General features: G+C 47.9%; 1 protein-coding gene across 1 annotated transcript in view; it reads right to left on the bottom strand.

The window, feature by feature from the left end:
- Positions 1–231: 231 nt before the first annotated feature.
- The window catches only part of LOC108942402 (liprin-alpha-2-like), a 39,325-nt gene continuing 17,658 nt past the window's right edge, over positions 232–21,898 (bottom strand). The window contains exons 13-29 of the mRNA XM_029252196.1: positions 21,444–21,661; positions 19,433–19,673; positions 18,735–18,764; positions 17,756–17,886; positions 17,484–17,662; positions 16,992–17,082; positions 10,874–10,955; positions 8,582–8,782; positions 7,891–7,953; positions 7,105–7,137; positions 5,789–5,964; positions 5,022–5,119; positions 4,736–4,911; positions 4,289–4,357; positions 3,098–3,245; positions 2,378–2,465; positions 232–1,603 (exon numbers count right to left, since the gene is read on the bottom strand). Coding sequence (XP_029108029.1) covers positions 2,407–2,465; positions 3,098–3,245; positions 4,289–4,357; positions 4,736–4,911; positions 5,022–5,119; positions 5,789–5,964; positions 7,105–7,137; positions 7,891–7,953; positions 8,582–8,782; positions 10,874–10,955; positions 16,992–17,082; positions 17,484–17,662; positions 17,756–17,886; positions 18,735–18,764; positions 19,433–19,673; positions 21,444–21,661 — 1,995 coding nt within the window. The 3' untranslated portion in view covers positions 232–1,603; positions 2,378–2,406. The remainder of the gene's footprint in view (positions 1,604–2,377; positions 2,466–3,097; positions 3,246–4,288; positions 4,358–4,735; positions 4,912–5,021; positions 5,120–5,788; positions 5,965–7,104; positions 7,138–7,890; positions 7,954–8,581; positions 8,783–10,873; positions 10,956–16,991; positions 17,083–17,483; positions 17,663–17,755; positions 17,887–18,734; positions 18,765–19,432; positions 19,674–21,443; positions 21,662–21,898) is intronic.

Genomic DNA, 21,898 nt, shown 5'->3' with positions numbered 1-21,898 from the left:
CTTTAAGACATATACGCTCTCTCATTTAGTGGGAGGGACTAATACAATCGGAGGAATGGGCAGAAATAAGTAACTATGTGTCAATGGAGAAACGGATTGAGATGCTCTGTTCCCTACTATTAATACAGCACGCTATCTAGTGGTCGATAATATATGATTAGACTGGTGTTAACTGATAGTATCCTTTATTAACAGTGAAAACCTGTTTGATCACCATATAATTTTGGCCATTAAAACAGTCAGTAATAAATAAGCATGGACACAAAAATGAACAATTTCTCCATACGTGCAAAACAAGAAAAATAAAAAAAAAAGAAGCAATAATTCAGATCAATATACTGGCAGAAATAACTAAAAGACGGAGGATTTGAGCTACAATCAGGCAGCGGAGAAACAGCAGCTACAGGAGGGAGGTCGTTCGAAAGGTCACGCCCCGCCAATTCTACATAAACAAGAGTTGACAGTTACACCAGATAAAATCACAGCAAGCACTGGGTTTCACGTTTCCTCCGACCTGTCTTTTTCCCCCAGTGTCTCGACACGTCACAGCGGTGGGAGTCTGTCGCTCACAAATTTCTGCACGTCAAGCATCTGGGGGGGTGAAATCTGTACGAAAAACTCCCGCCTTGAAGGGTTTGTCGGAGCACCTCTGCCATGACCGAGTTTCTCGTTCGTGAACAATGTGTGATGTCTGGTGACGGCAAGCAGCGCCACTGCAGGATCCGACGTCCCGCCAAGTCCCGCTGGCTGCATCGTAAGGAAAAGGGCTTTTCTTGGTCCTTGGCTAAAGCAGCAAATATTTCTTGCCTTCTTTTACAGTTTCGTCACGTGTGCAGCTGTCCTTGGTCACGAGTGCTCGTCACGCCCGTGCCGGTCACAGTGCTTCCTCAGCTTCTCCCAGAATTCCCTGCAGCTGGCAGAGCGGTCACTTATCCGCTCCTCCATCCGTGACGCTGATGCACACGACTGTACAGAACGTGGAGGCTGCCCTTTACAGTAGAACATAATGCCACGGCATGGCCACAGAGTCAAAGGAAACCAAACAATCAAATGTGCGTCACGTCCTTCTCAAAGGTACTACCACTGCTAAACACTTGAACCCGGCACAATGGGGGGGGGGGGGGACAAAACAGAACAAAAAAAACCCAAAAAACAAACCTATATAAATAAACAGAAGTGTACAAAATGGCCTCATGGAAAATAGGGTACAAATAGCAGCATTATTCAAACATGTCAATGACATCTGGTACATTATATGCACACACTCTGAGTATTGTCTCTTCCATATATATGTATAATATATAAAAAGATATTTATATTATTTTACAGATAGCCTACACGTCTCCCGTTGAAGAAATACACAGTACGTATGTTTTAACTAGTTATGTTACAAGAAGAAACGGCAGAGACGGGGCAGGTGAACAGGGAGGTCGGCCGGTGCTTCGGTTCGCCCGCTTGGCTTGTGGGAGCGGAGGGGACAGCCAGGCCTGCACACCCCCCCCCCCTCCACCTCCCGCGGGTGCCCTTGCTGCAGGGGTTGTCCTTGGCAGTGTGTCTCGTACCTCCAGCCAACTCCCTTGGCTTCTCCAGAAAAGGTAAAGACCTGGCAGGCATAGTCAAGCATTGATTTTGCACCAGCAGGTCACCAGGTCAAAGCGCACACACCACACCCATCATAAATATAACCTCAACAGCCTCTTGACTGATCCAGCTCTACAAGCAGATTCAACGGCAAACTGCAGCTCGTGACGGGTTGGTTAGAGCTGCTTCCTTTGCATCCAAAGGTCGCAGGTTCGAATCCCACATTTAGTTGTGGAGCTCATGTTCACGTTTCAATATGTGCGTGTGATGCAGTGTGGCATAAAACCACAGACTTGTGACAAGACAGCCAAATAAAAATGCTTTCAAATCGCAAAAGCAGCACTGGGCCACTGCTGTCAGAAAGAGACTAAAATCTTCAAACCCACTTGACATTCAGTTGAGAGTGACTGGAGAGAAGCCATAAGAGCTTTGGAACAGCAGGTGGCGCAGCGGTTACAACTGCTGCCTTGCAATCAAAGCACCTGAGTTTCAACCCAACCACTTGCTGCAGCACCCTTGATCAAGGTACTTACCCCGAATTGACACAGTAAAAATAACCCAGCTGTACAGATGGGTAAATAATTCTAAGTAGCTTAGCGTGCAGAAATAAACACTCAGGTCCTCTTGGAGAAAAGTATAATGTAAATTAATTTAAAAAAAAAAAAAACTTTGAGATGAAGCGATTCATATACACTTAAAATGCTTTTAAAGTGGGCCAATAAGCTGTCAAAATGTACGTTGCAAGAAACGACATCGTGCAGAAGTGCCTGCCGACGGCACCGACCGTCGTACTCACAGCTCACGGCTCCCTCTCAGGCCGGCAGCTCAGCAGGAGTAGGTCCTCACAGTGGAACTGTCGAGTCGCTGCACCGCGGCCGGGCCCACTGCGGAAGACAGGATGGGCTCAGTCCAGCGCCAGGTACTGTGATGGGGGGGTTTGGATGGGTCGGCACTGGGCAGAACAACACCACAAAGAGGAAGGGCCCACGTCCAGATACACTCCACACACTGTGGGCAGGTCCGATTTAACGGGGTACTGTGGCGGATCTAAGCGGGGGACCGTGCTGTCCATCCATACTGGGGAAGGGGACAAGCCACACACTAACTGCGGACACCCGGAGGGTCCTTTCTCAGTGTCCTTAACTCGGGGGCCGGGCTGTGGAGAAACAAGCCCGGTAAAATGCTCACAAAGGACAGGGAGCAGGAGGGGACCGACGGACAGGTGGACGGAGGGACAGGGGACGGACATTGCTGCTCCAGCGTGGCTGACCTTGAAACCAGTCCAGATACAAGTCCTCTGGACTGTCATCCAGCACCTCATAGAGGACTACAGGGCCGCAATCCCAGGCGGGAGAGAACAAGAGACAGAGTCAGAGTTCTCCATCAGGGGGCGCACTTAGCATGTGCCCAGAATGCACCTGCGTCCTACAGCTCACCCTTGTAGTTAGCAAAGCTTTGTCCCAGACCCTCCTGGTACCTGTGCTGCGTACCCTCATCAGCACCCCCAGCCCCTCACCTTCAGGGGGCATCCTGCGGGAGTACCCCGAGGTGGTGGTGAGCCGGAAGCCGGCGGGGAGGGTCTCGGCCGAGCCGGGCATCATGCTGATCCCGTGGACGTCGCGGGGAGGGAACTGCCTCCTCCAGGATGGGCCGCGCGGGAAGTCCTTTGCAGGGGATAGCAGGAGTTGAGTAGAGCAGATGTCAGCGATGCCCCAGTGGCAGTGTATGTGGCCTCAAGGAAAAAACCCACTAGCGGACAGGTGGTCCTCGACTTGGGACGCATGCGACGTACGACAATCCGGACTTACGATGCTCATCCAATCGACCTCATTATATTCTTTTTGAGTCCCGACGTTTGGTCATAACGTCGAACGCTGACCATTCCATCTGCCGTACCGTAATGCCGGCTGGTCGCGCTGCCGCAAACCGCCACGTTTCTTATCGGCTCGGTCAGCGCATCTATCAGTGTCTGCGTTTTATTTACAGACGCGCTGTTCTGTTAACTGGACATTTAGTTTGAAATGGCTAGAAAGCGAAACGTGAGTAAAAAGAAAAGCAAAAGAGAACGGATTTAGAAATGAAAGTGAAAATAGTTTTAGCATGAAAATATAATACTGCATAACATTTGCATTTTGATTCTGTATAAGTATTATTCTAACCAGAATAATGTGTGAAATTTGCGAAAAATATAACAAAGCCCTATTATACAACGTAGAGCTATATGTGTCATCTGTTCGTATATAAAGGACAGTTGTTAGTGTAGTGGTTGAAGCTGCTGTCCTTGGACCCAAAGGTCACAGGTTTGAATCCCACCGCCCACTGTGGTATCTTTGAGCAAGGTACTCAAGGATACTGCCAGTACAAATTATCCAGCTGCATTAATGGGTAAATAATGGTAAGCTGCTTTGGAAAAGTCGTGTCAGATAAATGAATAAAGGTAAATACAGCTTATACAGGCCTATAAGGGGATTTGCAACAAAGTTGTTGGAACGGAATCCTGTCCTAGGTCGAGGATCACTTGCGATCATTTAACGGGTCAGCCACCACGGGGGTCTGGAGCGTGGGTGTTGTATGCTGTGACAATGCTCTGCCTACCAACTGTCGCACACACACATCCTGCTGACAGGTACCGCGCTGATACCATCTTGGCTGCGTTGCCCACAGTCCAGAGGCTGGGAAGGAGCTGTGTCCCACAGCTGGCACCCACCTCATCCAGGCGCCTGTCCGTGCCCAGCGCCAGCAGGTTGTTGTACTCTCGCTCCAGAATCTGACGTGCCTGGATGAAAGGAGAACGTCGACTTGGTATGCGTTCTTCGGATGAACTTCATCATTGCAAAGCTTAACAGGAACCCAATGTGGCCAGTTGTTCTTGACGAAAGAAGGATGATGCGAGAATTCCGCATAAAAATAGGTCTGAGGAACAACACCAGAGCCCTCGGTGGATGGGACACGTGTCAAAATGATGTAAGACGACTTGACGTGCCTTACAAACTACTCCTTCATGCCCACAGTCATCAGCTCCAAATGTGTGTAGGTGTGGGGGGGAGCTCACATACGTGTTGTGTTGGAGGATCTGCTGGAGCAGATGCATTATGAGATGCAGATCTAGCAGGTGTCTGGGTGGAGTAGCTGGGGGAAGGGGTGGGGACGTTACCTGGGTGCTCTGGTTGGGGATCTGCAGCAGCAGCGCCAGACTGCTGTAATCAAAGTTGTCGTCGAGGGCGATGAGGGCACCGTGCACGCCGCTCTCCAGCAGGATGTTGGCATAGTCGCGTAGGCCCACACTCTGGACCCAGCGGATCACGCGCTCATTGCTCCACACCAGCACATCTGGCGGAACAGCGGAGAGCGCCTTTAGTGATTGCGTCACTGACTCCACTACCGCTTACCAGCATTAACCAGAGGTATTACCATGGCGTGTACCCTGAGTGTAAACGCACCTCTTATTTCATGCTGGCTTTGTTCTCGCCTTCTCTCCAGCTCCTTCCTGTCATAGTTGAGCTTCTTCAAGCACATGATCCCATACTGCAGGCTGGTCCTGTTGAGAAGAACTCGGTACAAGGTGGTTTGCCATGATTGGAGCAACGATGTAGCTGGAGGTTATTGCTTTTGAGAAAAGTGCTCTTGATAGACAAGGCTTTCTTTAATCCTCTTTTACTTTTTCCAACGCGGCTATAGGTCTTTACGGTTCTGTTGTCCTATCACATAATGCCGTATTCCACGGAGGGCAGTGGGCTTTTAGTGTCTACAGGACATCATGTGCGTGTGCGGAGCAGAGGCTTGGCGCTCTGGACAGGATCAACATGGATTCCAGGACAGCAGCAGAATGACTGAACAGGTTCAGATGGTGAGAGAATGGAAGTCAACAGTGGTGTGCTGCGAGGAGAGGAGGTGGCTTCATGCGCTTGTTAGCAACGGGTGGTGGTACTCTGAATGGATCTGCAGCCCAGACACCGAGCCAACGACAGCTGGAGTGTGTCCGCACTACATGCCCCATGGGCTTTCACACGCCATGTTGCATGCTAAGGTGGAAGCAGCATGTGCCATCATCCACGCTATAGTCGTGTCTTCTGACACTGCTTTGCTGTCGTGTGTGTGTGTGTGCTACTGTAGCTCGTGCAATTTAGCCAGCTAGTTTTAGCTTTAGGTAGCTTGTGCAGTTTCCTTCACGATCAATAAAGGTTTTTACTGTCTATTTAATAGCTACCTGTGGAAGCTGTCAACCATCTTCAGGTGCACCCTCAGGTCCTTCTTGGTCAGGTGGTCCAACATGCGTGCGTCCACCAGGCACTCCATGAAGTAACTGCGGTACTGAGGCAAGCCCAGGCTGGGCAGCCACTCGTTGCCGATCCACTCGTGGTTCATGTCCCCATATGCTAAGGTCTGCAGGGGACAGAGAGACGTGATGGTAAGATAGGAGTGGTCAGTCAGTCGTACAGCTGGGCCTGAGCAAGAGGGTGGTGGGGTAGGGAGGGTTACGTGGGAAGACGACACGCTAGGATTTCAGTTTTACACTGCAGGACAGGCACCTCCTGAGGGACGATTACATGAATGCATGTTGTACAAATTACCACCAGAGGTAAAATGTACAGGCATGCATCACTTAATGACGGGGATACATTATAGAATGTACTTATACACACCTAGATGGTATAGCCTCGATCACAGAGTGTACTTATACAAACCTAGATGGTATAGCCTCGATCATAGAGCGTCCTTATACAAACCTAGATGGTATAGCCTCGATCATAGAGCGTCCTTATACACACACACACACACACACACACACACTTTCGGAACCGCTCGTCCCATATGGGGTCACGGGGAACCGGAGCCTACCCGGTAACACAGGGCGTAAGGCCGGAGGGGACACACCCAGGACGGGACGCCAGTCCGCCACAAGGCACCCCAAGCGGGACTCGAACCCCAGACCCACCGGAGAGCAGGACCCGGTCCAACCCACTGCGCCATCGCACCCTCCTCCTTATACAAACCTAGATGGTATAGCCTCGATCATAGAGTGTCCTTATACAAAGCTAGATGGTATAGCCTCAATTATAGAGCGTACTTATACAAACCTAGATGGTATAGCCTCAATGTAGTCAAGAGACGCGGTCAACGCATGATTTATGATGCTGCTGCCGGCGTAACACAGGATACTGTTTTACAGTATACTTTTTATAAGTAGAAAGAGTACACTGTAAAATGACGATAAGTACAGTATAGTAAATACATAAACCAGTAACACAGGTATTTATTATCATTATCAAGTATTATGTACTGTGCACACAGTAATTGTATTCACTATACTTTTATACGACTGGCAGCGCAGTAGGTTTGTTTACAGCAGCAGGAATTTTTCAGCTCCATTATAAACTTACGAGACAACCATCGTATATGTGGTCAGTCGTTAAGCGGTGCATGACTGTTACACTATTGCATCATCACTTGACCCTGGTGAGGACCACCATTAAGCACACATTGTCTCTACGTCTGTGTCCATTTAACGTTGCCGTGTCGTACCTGTGCCCAGCTTCCTTCTTCCGAATCGGACTTCTGTGCCCCCATGAGAGCGAACGTCCACGTCAGAGCAGAGGAACAGAGAGGCAGAGCTGTTAGTTTGGACACTTCCAGTCCAGCCATAGCCTGTCTGCTCCCACTTCCTTTAGGATCAGTATCAGAAATATAAATGGATGTTCTAGATGTTTCAGCCCCCTTCTGCACATTCCATTTCAGACCTGCATTAGCTGCAAGGCTCGCTTATTTTCGAACAGTACAACTATATTTTATCATATTTAAGAGTGTATGGAAAGCGCACACACAAACACACACACATTTTCAGAACCGCTTGTCCCATATGGGGTCGCGGGGAACCGGAGCCTACCCGGTAACACAGAGCGTAAGGCCGGAGGGGGAGGGGACACACCGAGGACGGGACGCCAGCCCATCGCAAGGCACCCCCAAGCGGGACTCGAACCCCAGACCCACCAGAGAGCAGGACTGTGGTCCAACCCACTGCACCCCCCTGTATGGGAAGCAATCATATAGAAATATGTCAGTCACCCATATTGCAGTTGGGAGATCACAGAAATATTATATTGTAGAACTGTAAAAAATTGTTTTTTCTCATGGGTGTTTGTGTTGCCGTTCGACATGCTGAATAAACAAAAAAGTGCATTTGCCTCATAGAGCCAGAGCATTTTATCATCTCACCTTAATCCTCTGTTATTAGATAGTTACCTTTCATATTACTATGACAGTATTACATCTTTAAAGCCCATTTTTTACAGAGAGGGGCTGAGCACTGACCGTTTTTGTGGGGGCCGCAAGGGTCTCCATTTCCTCGTGGGTCACCCACACATTGCCCGACGGCTAGTTGGGGGAGCACACAGCAGCAGTCCGTGGGGGGGCCAGGGGCAAGCAGTGTTAAAGAAGGAAAGCAGCACCACTGTAAGCCAATAGGGTTACAGCATCACAAGCGGCTGGCAAACAGGCCCCGCCCCCTGATGGGAAGGGCAGGGAAGGGCAGGGGTTTTGAAAGGAGCAGCACAGACAACAGCACTTTGTGGGAGTTAACAGACACAAAGGGCAGGGAAGGGCACCCGGCTGTGACCCTATTGAAGACCGGCTCCCTGTAGGCGCTGCCATGAGCAACGCAGTCGAGAACGGGAGACGCGCCGCTGTTCCGGCTCCTGAACACCAGTCGATCCACTGGCCATATAAATTCCCAAATTATTTCAAATAAATGAGAAAAGGCTGCTCACTGCCGGCCTACATTTCCTCCTGAGCTTTGTCAACCCATTTGTGCCTCTCAGTTACAAGACGTTACCTTTTTCTAATAAGGAGTGACAAAAAATTGCAGTGAAAACATTGTAATAAGATGCTGCAGTATTTGGGAGATGAAGATGAATATCATAAATGTGCCTCCATTGCGGTGCTTTAACCACACGGTGTTTGCGGTCCCACCACGGCGACCTTTGACCCCTGGCGAGGAACTCACAGTTCGGGAGGTGGGCGGGGCCGAGGGGCTGGTTAAGGACACCATCTCCTGGATAGCCAAGCGCAGCTTGAGTCGGTGCAGGGGGTTGCTGATGCCGATCTCCCGCTGGATCTCCGTGTCGGAGAGCGCCGACATGATGGCGCCGCTCTTCACGTTGGCCCGGCAGGCCGCCACGTACCAGGCTGGCATGCCCAACCACAGCTGGGACAGGAGACAGGGAGCCAGAGGCAGTGAGAAGAGTACAGGGAGGAGCCCACACAATGTTTGATCTGCACATCGGTTTTACCATAGCTGTTCAGGAGGAAAATATATTGGCGGAAAAATTTTTTATTGCCACCAGGTGGCAGGAAACACTGTAAGTGCTTGACCTAAAAGGCCAGGTACTAAACACCAACACCAGTGACATTTACATTTATTCATTTAGCTGACACTTTTCTCCAAAGCGACTTACAAAGCTAAGCCACCCAAAATCATTTACCCATTTAAACAGGTAGATGATTTTACTGGAGTAATTTAGGGTAAGTACCTTGCTCAAAGGTACTACAGCCGGAGGTGGGAATCAAACCTGCGACCTTCTGGGTTCAAAGGCAGCAGCTCTAACCACTATGCGACTAGTTGTCCCAATAAGTAGCTTACATTTATATATTTATTTATATACATTTATATATATCTGCTTTTCTCCAGAGTTATTATATTAGAATATAGACTATAACTAGATGTGGACTTTGAGAGACAACATGAACAACAAGAGGAGGATGTTGAATGTAACTGCAGAAGTGCTGAAATGTGATTTCACAGTGAGATACTTTTCATTAATTAATCTGAAGCCAGACTGCATTTTAAATTTAAAGCAGCAGAACAAAACGGATCTATTATCGACTGCATTCGTATCACAGAGGGAGTGGGACATATGAATGACCACTATACTGTAAACTGCTGGAACATCTCAGAGATTCAGACAAGCGTATCATTTCATGTGTTTAACAGCCAGAAAGTAATTGGCCGTAAAAAGGTACCAAAAGGCCTTTAGGGCAGTGAATTAAAATGTGGTCTGGAGGGTTATAATCTCGACCGATTTGATCAGACTATGAAGGAGTGCTGAGAACATCAAGTTGTAATTTAATTTCACAGCAGATCATTTCCGTGCAAAAGAAGAAATACCCGCTTTAAATCTTAAGACTTGAACTTGCAAGACGGGTGACAAAGAATAAAGTGGATGTGTCATACGTTTATTTGCTCAGCAGGTGTTTTTCTCAAAGCAACGTACGATTAATTCACATTTAGCTTACACCTTTACCCAAGGTGACACAGCGTTGGCTACCCTACTCTAAACTGCCTAGAATCATTCGCCCAACTATACAGCAGCAGCGTAACAGACACATTCAGACACTCATATTTACGCATTAAGGACAATTTAAAATCACCAATTCACCTGGAACAGGTCTTTGAACTGTGGGAGGAAACCAGAGCATCACATCCAGGCTGAGCTAGATTAAAATCCATGTGGACATGCACAGCCAAGGTGCACAAGGCACCAGTGCCCTACGATGAGTCACCGTGCTGCCCCACTGCTACGAAGAAAGAGGCGTGAGGTGAGAGCTGCGGGGAGTGCAGTGGTCAGATTCACCACCTTTGGGCTCCAGGTACGAAGTTATGAAGTTCTGTCCTTATAAAGAGACCAAAGTCTTTGAGATCAGTTGAAAATTTTGGTCCAAGCAATTAAAGGGAGTTTAAGGTAGCAACATTGTGGCAGCAGGTGGCGTAGTGGTTAGAGCTGTTGCTTTGCACACAGAGGACCTGGGTTTGAATCCCACTGCCTGATGTGCCCTTGATCAAGGGATTTACCCTAAACTGACAAACACCCATTTTCAGAACCGCTTGTCCCATACAGGGTCACGGGGAACCGGAGCCTACCCGGTAACACAGGGCATAAGGCCGGAGGGGGAGGGGACACACCCAGGATGGGATGCCAGTCCATCGCAAGGCACCCCAAGCGGGACTCGAACCCCAGACCCACCGGAGAGCAGGACTGTGGTCCAACCCACTGCTCCACCGCACCCCCCACTTACCCTAAACTGACACAGTAAAAATGACAGACTATGTAAATGGGTAATTAAATAAGTATCTTAACAGTGCATGTTGCCATGGAGAAAAATGCCAGCAAAATAAATTAAGGTGCAGGCTGGGCTGAATGATGTGTGTGTGTGTGTGTGTGTGTGTGTGTGTGTGTGTGTGTGTGTGTGTGTGTGTGTGTGAGAGAGAGAGAGAGTCAGGAGTGGGTGGGCCACCCACCTCCAACCAGGCCACCACGGTGGGACCGTCCCACTGGGCGAAGGGCAGACCTTTCCTCCTGGCCTCCTCCAGAAGTTCATGCCTGCAGGGCACCGCACAAAACACAGTATTAAGGCCCTTCAAAGAAACCAGCCCTCTCCAACACATACACACACACACAGCAGTAGGGCACACGAGGAAGAACACACACGCCATGCTTTCAGCTCTCAGAGCGGATCAACGGTTTCCCAGAATGCACTTCTGCCATACAGCTCGTAACAGTTGAGGAACTGGGGGGGTGGGGGCAGCTGGCATCTCGTCATCCATCCATCCATCCATCCATCCATCCCTCCCTCTGGAGATGCCATCCTCTTAAACACACACCTGTTTGCTGACTCACTCCTGAAGGATGGCAGTAAATCACATCACCTCTATAATATTCCAGTGTTTTTTTTTTCCCCACGAAGAGCGCTTTGGTCGCGTGTGAGAGAGAGAGAAACGCGGCGCTAAGCACGGCACTTCCAAGATAACATTAATTTGTTTTTCTTCCGCAGCGACTCAAAACCACATCCTCCTCGGGCTTCGGTCCAAGCGGTGCAGCGTGTGGGCGGCGGACGCGATGCGATGCGAGGCGCGCAGGTAAATTACCAAAGTGCGGTAAACCTTCAAAGCCGCCTCTCGCAATAAGAGGCGAATGCAACCTTATCGCCTCCCAACAGACGACCACCGTCCCGGACAAGCTGGTTTATAACAGGGCCGTTCTTCGGACTCCTTTGAAGGCGCGTCGCTTTTTTTGGCGAATCAGGAGCAGAATGCCGAAGTTGGCAGGGGGCCACGATGGAGCTGACCTTGTGGAGAGAAAGGAGGTCAGCAGTAGCGCTCTGGGCCCATCGCTGCACACCACAAGGACACTTTGAGGCGTGACTGCGGTCAACGGTGGTTAATCCCTTAAGAAAATAAATAATGCATTGAGTGCACTCAAAGAAGGGACATTTTACACGTGGTAAAAGACCCTGGTACAAATGCCGAGGTTTTGTTAAACTGCTTGGTTTTACTGCAGCTCTGTCTGGCGGGCGCTTTCCTTCTGTGTGCCTTCCCTTTCGTTCATGTGCAAATTAACTTTTTTTTTTTTTAAACTATGTTTTTATTGTTATTATTATAATAAAAACATAGTTCAACATAGGGCAGTCAAAAAGCACAGGCAGTCCCTGGGTTACGAACGTCTGACTTACGTACAACCTGTAGTGACAAACCAACCCCATAAGGCCTATTATATTAAAAATTCGAGTCACGTACAGTGATTCATATTAACAAACGGGCGCTGCTTTCCGACACGCATCAAAACATTGCACGTCTACAGCGGTTCATTGTCGCGTGGCTCTTTTCAGTCGGACCACGTTGCTGTTAACAGTGTCTCGTGTGTTACTGTATTTGAGTTTAATTTTGTTTGTTTTTACCCTCCTAATCATGGCACCAAAGCATAAATGTGATGCAAGTGATGGTGATGCATCAAAGAAAAGGAAAACGATCACGATTGAGACTAAAGTGGAAATAATAAAACGAATGGAAAAAGGTGAAACACTAACGAACACCGGAAAAGCAATCATTAAAGTTTCTTTAATTGTTTTTATACCCCCCACACACACATTCTCTCTCTCTCTCTAAATACTGTAGTTACATTTATTATCATTATTACTGTATTGTTATATTAAAGATGTTTTAATGTTTTTTATGCATAGAAAGGTACACAATATACTATACACTAAGACAAACATTTGACAAATTGATGTTAGATACCAACCATGCCTAACTGTTCCAACTTAGGTACAAATCCGACTTAAGGACAGATTTAGGAACGGAACGCGTTCGTAATCCAGGGACTGCCTGTATCCGTGTTAACGTTTTAATTTTGCTACATGCATTATCGAGGATACTTTTTGACTACTCTGTGCATTTTACTCACTTATGCATCATTTATTATTTTATCAGCGGGGGTGCGGTGGTGCAGTGGGTTGGACCACAGTCCTCCTCTCTGGTGGGTCTGGGGTTCGAGTCCCGCTTGGGGTGCCTTGCGATGGACTGGCGTCCCATCCTGGGTGTGTCCCCTCCCCCTCTGCCCTTACGCCCTGTGTTACCGGGTTAGGCTCCGGTTCCCCGCGACCCCATATGGGACGGGCGGTTCTGACAATGACAATATTATTTTATCATATTAGTGCTTTTACCTCCTTTTGTATCTTTTTATTAACGTGGCGGGGGGTGAGGGAAACCTTCCCATCATGCCTTGCAGAGTAGTGTATAAGCGTTACCGTTTTCATTGTGCTACCAAGTGATGCTGCGCGTTGTGTTGGTGTTTAAGTTACTGGCGTTGGTTATTCCTCATGATTTACTTATAATATCTGTCCGTCCGTCATCACTTTTTGCACGGTTGCATTTTATGTTGCCTGGGGGTTTCTGTTCGTGTTCTGAAGTACTTTTTTTATGTTTTCATTTAATATACTGTATATTTAATTGTTGTGTGTTCCAGCAGCTTTCAGAGAAATACGAGGAGATAGTAATGCTATAATTTATGTGTTTTTATGATCACTGTTTTCCAGCACAGTAATGTATTATTAATGGTTTTATGGTGGGAATTTTTGAGTTATGAGGTGCTTCTTTTCTTTAGTAACTATTCATTAACAACGTCTCATTTGCGTTTATTTTAATAAAGGGATAAAAAAGTGCAAAACGCAAACTATGGTTCTCTGAATCATCCGTTGTCACAGTACTCGGTGTTCTTGGTTGTGCATTCTGCTCTCACACTGAACTAGCATAGAAGGTTCTAGAAACTTCAAGGTGCCGTTCAGTGTACGTATGAGCATCGAAGAGCAATGCAAGGAATGTTTTTGAGGTGTACTGAGGTGTGTGAAGAAAGAGAGATGAGTGGTTACTTTTTTAACACATTATTTTGGATCATCATTGAGGGTCTGAACCGGGAATCATCGGGAGTCAATTCCAAGAAGCGGCTCCGCGGACAGTGCTGCCGAGAGCCAAGAGAGTGTGGATCTGCGGCCTCGGGACTACTCGTTGGCACTTCTGGACCGAGATGAGATGTGCTCCTCTGTGAGTCTCTTCCAGAAAATCTCCAGACTGAATTTTAAATCTCAACACGAGGCGCCAAAGCCTGAAATAAAGTGCCCCCCGTTCGTTTAGCAGTCTCACTCCCGCCCCAGTCTTACTGCCGTTATTCTGTTATGTTTTATTGATCCGTGGGCCAGACGGTGATGAAAAGGCTGAGCGGCAGCGCATCTGGGAAGAGAACCTGTTGGTCTTCCGTGTACAGCTCTGCTTCACCTGGAGCGCTCCCACCGTTTTGTTGAAAAAAGCCGCAGAACGAGAAAGTTTCTGCTGTCGAGACGCCCGTTTCGAGTTCAACCCACCGATCAGAGCTGGGAAGGAAACGGCCGAGTTAAAAAGAGACATTGGATAAAAATGAAGTCACGGCTCAGACAATGGAGAACCCATAACCAGCGCCAATGCTGGTTATTTCTTTTTATGCACAAACACACACACGCTCACACACACCACCACACAGTCAAGATGCATGTAGGGAAAGGAAATTCTGACATTCCATGAAAAGGCCTGAGATTTTTTCCAGCTATCAGTGCACTAAACTCCAGTGTGGGGAGGAAAAAGAGCAGAACAAACATGTCAAATAAATGAGAAGAAAGGAAAGAGGCTCCACTGACAGGTAGCGCTCCCAATGCAACGTTCAGGCCACAGACACACAGAGATGCAGGAACCCTGACGAACGACAGGAAACGGCACGAGGAGAGAACCCTTATGCACTGTCACAACTTACCCACTTAGTGTCATGTGATGACAGAAAGAGAGACCAACGGGAACAAAACACACAAAGCGTTAATGAGCACGCGTGTCCAAACAGGAGGAGGATCTTTTTCCTGTCTGGGGGGAGGGGCAAAAGCATCGAACGAGACCCCGGCGGCGCGGAATTCATCTACAGGTGGTCCTCGACTTCCGACGGCGGTCCCGTTAACCTTTACTATCCACCATAACGTCATTGTCAAGGTAACGCTTGGGAGCTGTGTAGCCTCGACTGCACTTCGCCTACAGAACCGTGACTTGTCTGATTCCCGTCAAGTTACTTTACCTGAAAATGTCTAATGGACAAAACGCACGAGTGTTTCTGGTGGTGCTGAAAAGAAAAAGTGGAAGACAGATTTAGAAATGAAAGTGAAAACAACAGTGCAGCATGAAAATATAATTATAATACTGAGCTGTATTCATATCTTTCTTACGCTACATTTGTTTTGCTGTAACGTTGTAATAGTCTACAAAATTATCGAAAGAACATACCAAATCTCTTTTACACAACATAGCATCCATGCATGTTAATTGGTCACATATCCTCCTGGTCTATATAATACAGCATAAGGGGGTTTGTGACCTACGATGAGGTCACTGGAAAGGAACCCTGCTGTCAGTCGAGGACCACCTGCGTTCACTACGGCACTATGACCCTGGAATGTCCATAACAACCATCAGGGGGCACTCATGAGTGCACGGGGGTCTTTTGCCATTTGAAGCGTGCAGCTGTGGCATGCAGGAACGCCTAAGGGGAGAAAAATCCCACCAAAAAGCGAGAAATAATTTCCCGGTGGGTTCCAGAAGGATACCCTGGGAATCATAGGCATAAAGACAACTGTATATTTACTCCAGTATCAGGGGCTGTGGGCATCTCAGCAGGGAGACTTTAGAGAGTACAAATGTGTTACCATAATTTTTTCTTTCGTGCCAACGGAAGGGACAAAGATTCAATAGGTTCCATGAAGTCAATCAAGGTCATTCACTAAACAAAATCTGCTGTTATTAATATCATGAAGGCTGCTGAAAAAGACATGGTTTCAAAATATCTGGTTTGCTGGAAGATGATTTGGTCACTGCTGGAGAAGCGCTGAAATAAGGGGTGGGTAAGAGTGTAGAGCTTAGAGCTCCTGCCTTTTGACCCAAAGGTCACATGTTCAAATCCCACCTCTAGCTGTAATATCCTTGAGCAAGGCACTAACCCTAATTTGCTCCAGTAAAATTACCCAGCTGGGTAAGTAATTTTAAGTATCTTAACAGTGTAAGTTAAGCGTCAGATAAATGAATGAATGTAAATGAAATATCTTAAAGAACTGGGCTGAGACATGAAATGGTTTCAGTGTGTAACTGGTCAGACCGACTACTTGACAGAACCGATGGCCTGTGAAAATGTATATTTGAATTCGAAAGATTTATTCATACTGACCAGATGGACCAGCAGATTAACTGCTGGAATTATGAACTGCCTTTATAGTATGTACTTAGTACAGTGACCAAAAACATGTTGAAGAGAAACTCTGTTGCAAATAACAACTGAAAGAAAGTGAAAACATTCCTTAATCAGCCGATATACTGTATTTATTCACTTATTCTACACAGCGACACAATGTGTTTTTACCTGTCTACCTAAACATATAGCTGGGCACTTTTTCCGTGCACTAATTCAGGTAAGTACCATACTCAAGGGTACTACAGCAATACGGAGGATTTGAACCTGCCCAACCAAAGACAGCAGCTCTAAACTACTATGCTACCTAGCAGCCCCACACTCACCTGCCCGTGGGTGTGCGTGTGGGACGGGCTGCTCTGTGACGCCTAGCAGGTATCAGACGATGAAGGCACTGAAAGCCTGACTGTGTGAAACTCGCTGGCTGGGTGACAAGGCAGCTCCTGAGATCCTCCACTTGGGAGGCTTCCTGGGAAATGCCGGGTTGGCATGGTCGGCTTGCTCTGATGTTGGAATGATTCTATGAAAAAGGGGAGTCCTATGGGGGAGGGGGGCTCCGTAAGCCACCGAGAGCCGGGAAAACCATCCACCCCCAGTAGCACTGCATATCTGTCCCCGAGAGCCAGATGAAATATCTTGTTTCCCTGAAGGATTAATCAAACGTGGTTCAGTCAGCTCAACGTGATCCGAACCGAACCCAGCTATGAAAGCACCTATAGACCCACCTGTGGTGCCACCTATGAACCCGGCTATGAAGTGTGTATATGCAAGACGCTGATTTGGAAAGGAATCTGCACTGTGGTTGTGCAGATATGACTAAGATGAGCTTACTTCTTCTTCAGCCTCCGGTCCTTCTCCGCCTGGGTGCCCAGCTTCCCCATGGCGAGGTCCTGGCCCGTCAGCTCCGGATCGGACATTCCTGCTGAAGAGAGCGAAAGCCCTGGTCACTCACCGCCTAAATGGGAGACGATGAGATGAAGTTCTCCGTCACGCACTGTGTTTCTCATTCATTTTGAAGACACTTTTCACCAAGGTGATGTACAGTACAGTGGTAATTTTCTTACCATAATGTGCAAACTTCTACAGCTGGGTACTTTTTACAATATCCATTCAGGATACTCCGCTCAAGGGTATTACAGCAAGGGGTGGGATTCAAACCTGGCTGCTTTAAGTCCAAAGATGGTGACTAATCACCATGCCACCTGCCGCCCACACAGATGAGGACGCACCCTCTGTCCTGTTTTTCTGAGGAGTCACATGTGTCTCTGTATCTCAGGGCTCCAGTGAGTCCCTTTTTGCGGAATCGCCGCTTGATGGCTCTACCTTGGCCAGGCACTCCAAGCTCCTTGACCAGGTGTCCTAGACGGCCCTTCTCCTTCTTCCCAAAGAGCCGGCCAATGGAGGACTTGATGCCCTTCTTCTTGGGCTGCTTGTGGAGGGAGTCCTGGCTACTGGTCACACTGCTCAGGGCACTGGCCTCAGCCTCCAGGGTGGCCACCAGGCTGTGACCACAGCAAGGGGACGTGGGGTCAGGACAGAGGAGCAGTGGTATATTTCCAGATATATGTGTCAAAGTGGGCGGGGCCCCAACTCACCCGCGTGCGTCGTTGTGGGAGGAGCCAGGGAGCGTGTGCGTCATTCGCACTTGACGCGGAGTGGGGGGCGGGGACGTCTCGCACTTGATGGTGGCTTTGTCCTCTCGGCCGTCCTCATCTGCTGCTGCGATCTGCAGAAGCAGGAGCCCCAAGTGTGTGCAAGTGGTTCGGCTGCAAGGCCCCCTCATCACTGAGTTCTGCTCACATTTTGGATGGGTTTTACATGCAAAGCTGCTCCTGGAACAGGTCTATTTCTGTTTACCTTGGGAGCGCAATGGGACACAAGGCTACTGGACTGGGCTTCATCCGACTACTCAAGAGACCTTCCACAGAAACGTTCAGACATTCAATAAATCTCAATACAGCATAACACAGCATAGACCCTAACCCTAACGCTAATGCTGAGATTAACTGTAACCCTAACCCCTAATCCTAACCACAGCCCAGATTCTGTTTTTCATGAAGTTAGGGAACATAGGCTGATTATTTACACATATAGCAAGATAATACATTATACAATAAAAATGCATTATTATTATTATTATGGGCCACACCAGAAGCTCCCTCTTCAAATAGGTGGTTCACTCTAGTGTCCATCTTACTTTCACTAGAGAAGTTAACATTTCTGTGACAATTCTAATGAATTCTGAACAATGTGGTTGCCCTTTTGAAATTTCCCAGACAGCGCTACAAGCCCACCCCTGCTAAACACCGTAGCCTCCTGCCCTTGTATTGATTGTGTATAAATGTGTGGCTGCATAGCATTCTGTTTCCTTCTCTATGTTGCTGTGACCCAGTGTGGTTCTCTTCTGTTTTTAATCAATTTAAATGAAGAAAAACAAGCCCTTCTCACCCATCTACGCCCCCTTTCCTTCAACAAAACAGGCTTTCCATGTTTGAAAGGATCATTGCCCTAATTAACTATTAATCTGTCTGGACCCCATCGCCATTGGATGTGAACACCACTGGTCCCGGTTACCTTCCTTCTGTGTTTTCGCAGGTCGCTGGGCTGCAGAACAGAGACAAAAACGATAAGGGGGAAGAGAAAAGACATGGTCGTCATGGCACTGGAGTAACACATCTCTCCTGACAGTACTTTGCTCTTCCTGCCACAGTGAGTCAGCCTGATCAATGAAATCCAAGTCCCGATAAGCAGTGGGAAATCCTGGTGGTAAAACACTGTGAACCCCGACACCGAGGCTCTCTGTGACCTGTGCTTAGTGCCAAGGTGTTTGAACGGAAACCTCAATAGCAGAGACCTCTGGAGCGTCATAAATGTGTGTCTTCAAGCTGCTACTAATGGGCAGCCTGGAGCTTCTCTCATTGAAGGACATTTAAAAGTCCAGGTTCTCTGGGCACATGTTCAGTTATAGTTGTTCTACAGATGTGACCATGTCATGATTGTCTTTGGCCATGTCTATAAAGTCTAGGAAAGCAACATTTTTTCCAAATTTACAATACTGGGAAAGGACCTCCTGGTTTACAGACTCGTAGTATACGGACTGTTTTTAATATCGAATCATATATGTCTGACGGATGATTCCAGGGGAACCAGAATTCACTTTCTTTGATGCTCTTCTTCAGATGCTGTATACAGTTGTGTTTACCTGTGAAACCACGATTATGATTGAACAAAATGATTTCAAGCACTTGATGGTCGTGACAAAGGCAACTCACCAGAGTCATCGCGCCCATGCGCTCCATGTCCCGGGCTGGGCTGCGGGGCGTGTGCTTGGGGGTGGAGTGTCCGCTGGGGGGTGAGGAGCTGGCCAAGGAGGAGGCTGTGGCCGAGGCGGTGATGGACGCCCCAGGCTGGTGGACGCGGGCCAGATTGAGGCCCTCCAGGCTCACGCTGGCCACGCGGTTCTCGATCTCCTCGGCCCTCAGCTCTGTCGACTCTTTCTCCTCCTGGATAAGCCTAAGGCACCGAAACAGCGGATGCTGTGAGAATCGCTTGATGGTCAACGCTCATACAAAACACGTCCACTCAAATGTAGAAGTAGTAGAGAAGATTAAAGGTGTTCGTAGCTCAGGTTGTTGATTCGGATGTTCAGGTGCTCGCCGAGCTTGGCATTCGGACTGGAAACGTTTCATCACCAGTCGAGGTAACATCGTCAGCATTAAGCACTGATGATGCCAAGTGCTGATGACTCATTACACCATTTTAGGCACTGATGTCATCTCGACTGGTGATGAAACGTTTCCAGTCTGAATGCCAAGCTTGGCGAACACCTGAACATCTGACGTCAACTCAGAGATCCACACCACAGGACTCTGCTTTTCCTTCTGCGCACTAGGACTTGAACTTGAATGGAGGGATGGAAATGTGGGCGGTCTCGTGAAGTCTTTAGCTGAAGTCTGCAACACTGAAGGGAGGGTCATTTTTAAGTGGCAGTTTTATAGACAGGGTGACGCTTTCCTGTCCATCCTAACATTCAAGCATTATATAAAAGTTTTACTGACACCAAGTTGTCTACGGTGACTTACCAATTTAAAAAGCAGGTATTTTTACTGCGTATCAATTCTGGGTTAGTGCAGTCTTCCCTCACCTTACAAAGGTAATTTGTTCCTGAAAAAACCTTTGGAAAATGAAATCTTATAACTTAATCTTATTATAATTAAAAAAATTTAGCCGTTCCTGAAAACCAAAAGTGAAGCCATTTATACTGAAAAATCACCTGATCCAATGGACCAGGTGTCACGCCCAGGACCTCGGCGACAAGCAACACCTGCGGCTAATCAGGCTCCGGGCACGTAAAAGGGCAGCCCGGACCTTAGGAAGCTGCGGAACCTTGCTTCAGCCTTGTGACTCACTCGTGCTCCTCGTCATTGACTCCCTGGTCTGCCTCGACTCCTTGCCTGTCTTTGAATTACGCCTCTCGGATTCTCCCTTCGCACTACGCGCGCACATCGGTTACCCCTGCCTGCCTCCTCGACCATGTCTTCCGGATTGTCCCCTGAACCAGCTTACCCCGCTCCGCACTTGGGTTCGACGCTCCCGCCCCGGGGAAACACCGTGACACCAGGACTCCAAGTCACCCACAGTGTGTGAATGTATGTATGTGTGTTTTACACTGCTGTGCTGCTGATGCTGCGGGTAAAGCCAAAAACCATGTCTGACCTTGTCACTACATAAACCTTATGGAATACGCTACAATAATGTTTCACTTACACAAAAACTAATGAAAGAACCAATTCTAAATATGTTTATAAAATATATTGATGAATAGATTGATGTATTGAGATGGATTCACCCAGGGATGCGTGGGACTCGTACACTGCGTTGCTGCAGAACACTCTGGATGAGGTTCTGGAATCACCTCAACCAGGCTGCGCGTGCAGAGTGACTCATTCATTCAATTACATTGCAGACAGGAGAGCGAAGAACACACTGAGACGCCCGAAGGTGGGAGCAATTGCACTGGGATGGATCAGCAGTCCAAAGTACTTTAATTTAGAGTAACATCATAAACCAAAGTTGTTCAGGGTGTACTGGCAAAGTAAAGAGGTTTCAACTACACTGATGAAAATCAAGCCAAAGACATCAGTTTGGAATTATAAATGAAAAATTTATGAGTGCCTCTTGAACCTGTACCAGTAAAAAAAGCTAATGAAAAGTTATATCATGTGGAGCTGCAATATGCTCAGTCTCTGAGAAACGTTGCTACAAACACAACTGTTAACCGACCGGATCTCCTTGTTGATCGCGTCCAACTGCTCCTGCAGCATCATGGCCAGAGTCTGGGCATCCGAGTGGCCGCCGGGTGACAGCAGGTCCATGGAGCTGAAGATGGTGTCGCGGTCGTCGTCGTCAATATCCGACATCTCTGTGTCGCTCTCGAAGGGGTGGGAACCCAGGACCCCTAGCTGCTGTGCCCGCCACTCGTGCTCTCCCAGGGACTTGGCCTGCAAAAGGGAAGGGTACATACACGAGGGTACCGCAGGCACTGCTTGGATCCTGAGGACCATCATGTTATTGGGTGCTTGGTTTCAACGGAGACATGGGTTTTTGCTTCAGCTGCTTCTCCAGATTAGTGTTGAAACAACCCGCATTCAGTGCTTCACAATAATACAGATGCTCCTATACTTACGATTTATCGAAGTTACTACGGTATGACAGCGCTACGCATTCGGTAGAATCTG

Source organism: Scleropages formosus, chromosome 5 (genome assembly GCF_900964775.1).
Source record: "Scleropages formosus chromosome 5, fSclFor1.1, whole genome shotgun sequence".
Classification (NCBI taxonomy): Eukaryota; Metazoa; Chordata; class Actinopteri; order Osteoglossiformes; family Osteoglossidae; genus Scleropages; species Scleropages formosus.
Note: the sequence above shows the minus strand (reverse complement) of the source record. Positions and strands in the feature narration are given on the sequence as shown.